The sequence below is a fragment of the Seriola lalandi genome, unplaced genomic scaffold, assembly GCF_002814215.2.
Source record: "Seriola lalandi dorsalis isolate HSWRI2012SDOR001 ecotype SW California unplaced genomic scaffold, Sedor1 jcf7180002054961, whole genome shotgun sequence".
Lineage (NCBI taxonomy): Eukaryota > Metazoa > Chordata > Actinopteri > Carangiformes > Carangidae > Seriola > Seriola lalandi.
In genome coordinates, this window is record NW_019525512.1 from 87,527 (window position 1) to 89,622 (window position 2,096).

Consider the following 2,096-nt stretch of genomic DNA (forward strand, 5'->3'; position numbering starts at 1 on the left):
GGGGGCACCAGAGAAAAAAATGAGCGGGACGATGATTGAAGAAAAATGTGACAAAATGGTGTCTTTCCAACTAGCATTTAAATCGCAGCAGGTGTTTTAAAACTGAATGTAAAGGTAGCTAATGTGTTAGCTAACATAGCTAGCAAGCTAACGTTAGCTGGTCTGGACGGATAGATGTTACAAAGGCATCAGTGGAATTATTTATGTGAGCATCTCTTAAAATGAAGACAACATCTCCCACAATCCTCACTGTTTCCTGTCAGATATACTGTTCTGTAATGAAAGCTTTGCCTTGAGCCGCCGAGCGGTGCGGCGGATTTCCCTCCAATTTCCGACTCACAATATAAAACACAGGTGGGGACCAATAAGCTTCCTACTTGATGGATCTTGTTTATTTACAGCAACTATACTGCCTCAAAATTAAGGTGTAATAATAAACCGATGTTAAAACGCTACACGAGACGCCCTCACCATGTTGTCTGCGTCTTGAGATCTGATTTATCTGGATTACATTTACATCTACATTAAAATACACCTCTGGTACACAATAAGAGAAGATTAAACTTTAATGACTCCCCCGAGGAAAACCGGGTTGTTGAATCAACAAAACAATGAAAGAATAAAGCTAAGTAAAATAGAATAACAGTAAAACAAATAGAGGAGGTAGAGTGACACTTCCAATGTGAGGCGTTGTGAGTCTGCAAAAATAAATCCTGAGGCAAAAAGCAGAATATCTGCTCCGGAAACACCGAGTCAACAACTTGACCGAGGCCACTGGGGGTCAAAGTGTCAGAATAAAGTTCTCCTGGAGCAGACAGTGAGTTTTCTACTGTGTGTTTTTGTGTTTTTTTTTTCCTGCTGTCTCCGGGTATGTCATTTCCGTGCACACTTCACTTCCTCCTGTAATATTTACAACTTCTAAAAACTGACAGTAAACGCCTCGTCTCGCTTGTCTCGCATCTGTCCTCACAATCCATTTTCTGACAAGTATCAGACACGTTTGTGTTCTGTTCCTTCCTGGATCCGTGCTTGATTTATTCCTCTTTCCCTTATTTGCTACATGAAATATGGAGATGCATCGTGTTTAAGGTTTTGTTGCTGACTTTTTTATGCATTTTTAGACAAAGTTTGAGGCGTTTTTTACTCTCCCATTCAACAAACTTCTTAATATCAGATGAAAAGAAATCACTTCCTGTTCCAGCTCAGGGACCGGATCCCCTGAAGTTTAAATAAGTCACGAGGGGCTGTTCAGGTGATCCATGTCAACTCGTTCACCGTGGAAACATCACACAACCCCTTTGTATAATTACCATGTATTCAGATTATGAGTCCCGTAATTTTACAAATTTTGTGCCGTGCGCTGATTAAAATACCACATAGGTTATGCGAAAAATTAATTGGAAATAAATAATTGTAAAAGCTACCAGATGAAAACTGTCTCCACTGTAGCTATAATTAGAAGCACATTACAAACCTCTCCAGGAACCTTTTGAAGAATGAACAGTAAAACATCAGTTTCCTTTCTAGGGATCATGAGGAAACTGTGGGACATGCAGCCGGAACAACTTCCCAGGATATTTTTGACTGCAAAGTTGACAAAGAGCACCTGAATGCACCATTATTTTTCGATAGAAGCGTCTCTCTTCATGTCATATGGGATGTATGGTAACGATGGACAAGAGTCCGTGTTGATGTGTAATCTTTAACGACTTGACGCTGACGTTATTTTGCATCAAGTCAATAATATATATCAGAGGAAAAGCTAAGTTTTATTCCCATATGACATGAACGCATCATCAGGTTCTGTATCTGCCAGAGAATCCAGTCCCTGAACACAACTAAGAGTGAAGACAAAAGTAAAGATAAGTGCAGGCATTTGTGTTCGCTTCCCCCCTTTGTTTGGGGAGCTCACACCGACGCCGGCACTGCCGCCGTACCGAAGCACTTGCTAAGGTTTGTCTGTTTGTCGATGAAGACTTTGGCAGAGACCACGTTTCCGAAAGGCATGAACATCTGGAGTATGTCCTGGTCTCCAAACTCCTGGGGCAGGTGGTAGATGAACAGGTTGGCACCTTCGGGACCTGGTGGGGGGGGAG

At 41.7% G+C, this 2,096-nt stretch overlaps 1 protein-coding gene across 1 annotated transcript in view; it reads right to left on the reverse strand.

Moving 5' to 3' along the window:
- Positions 1 to 2,096, reverse strand: part of celf2 (cugbp, Elav-like family member 2) — a 196,909-nt gene that overhangs the window by 7,205 nt on the left and 187,608 nt on the right. Inside the window, exon 13 of the mRNA XM_087170811.1 lies at positions 1,928 to 2,081. Coding sequence (XP_087026937.1) covers positions 1,928 to 2,081 — 154 coding nt within the window. The remainder of the gene's footprint in view (positions 1 to 1,927; positions 2,082 to 2,096) is intronic.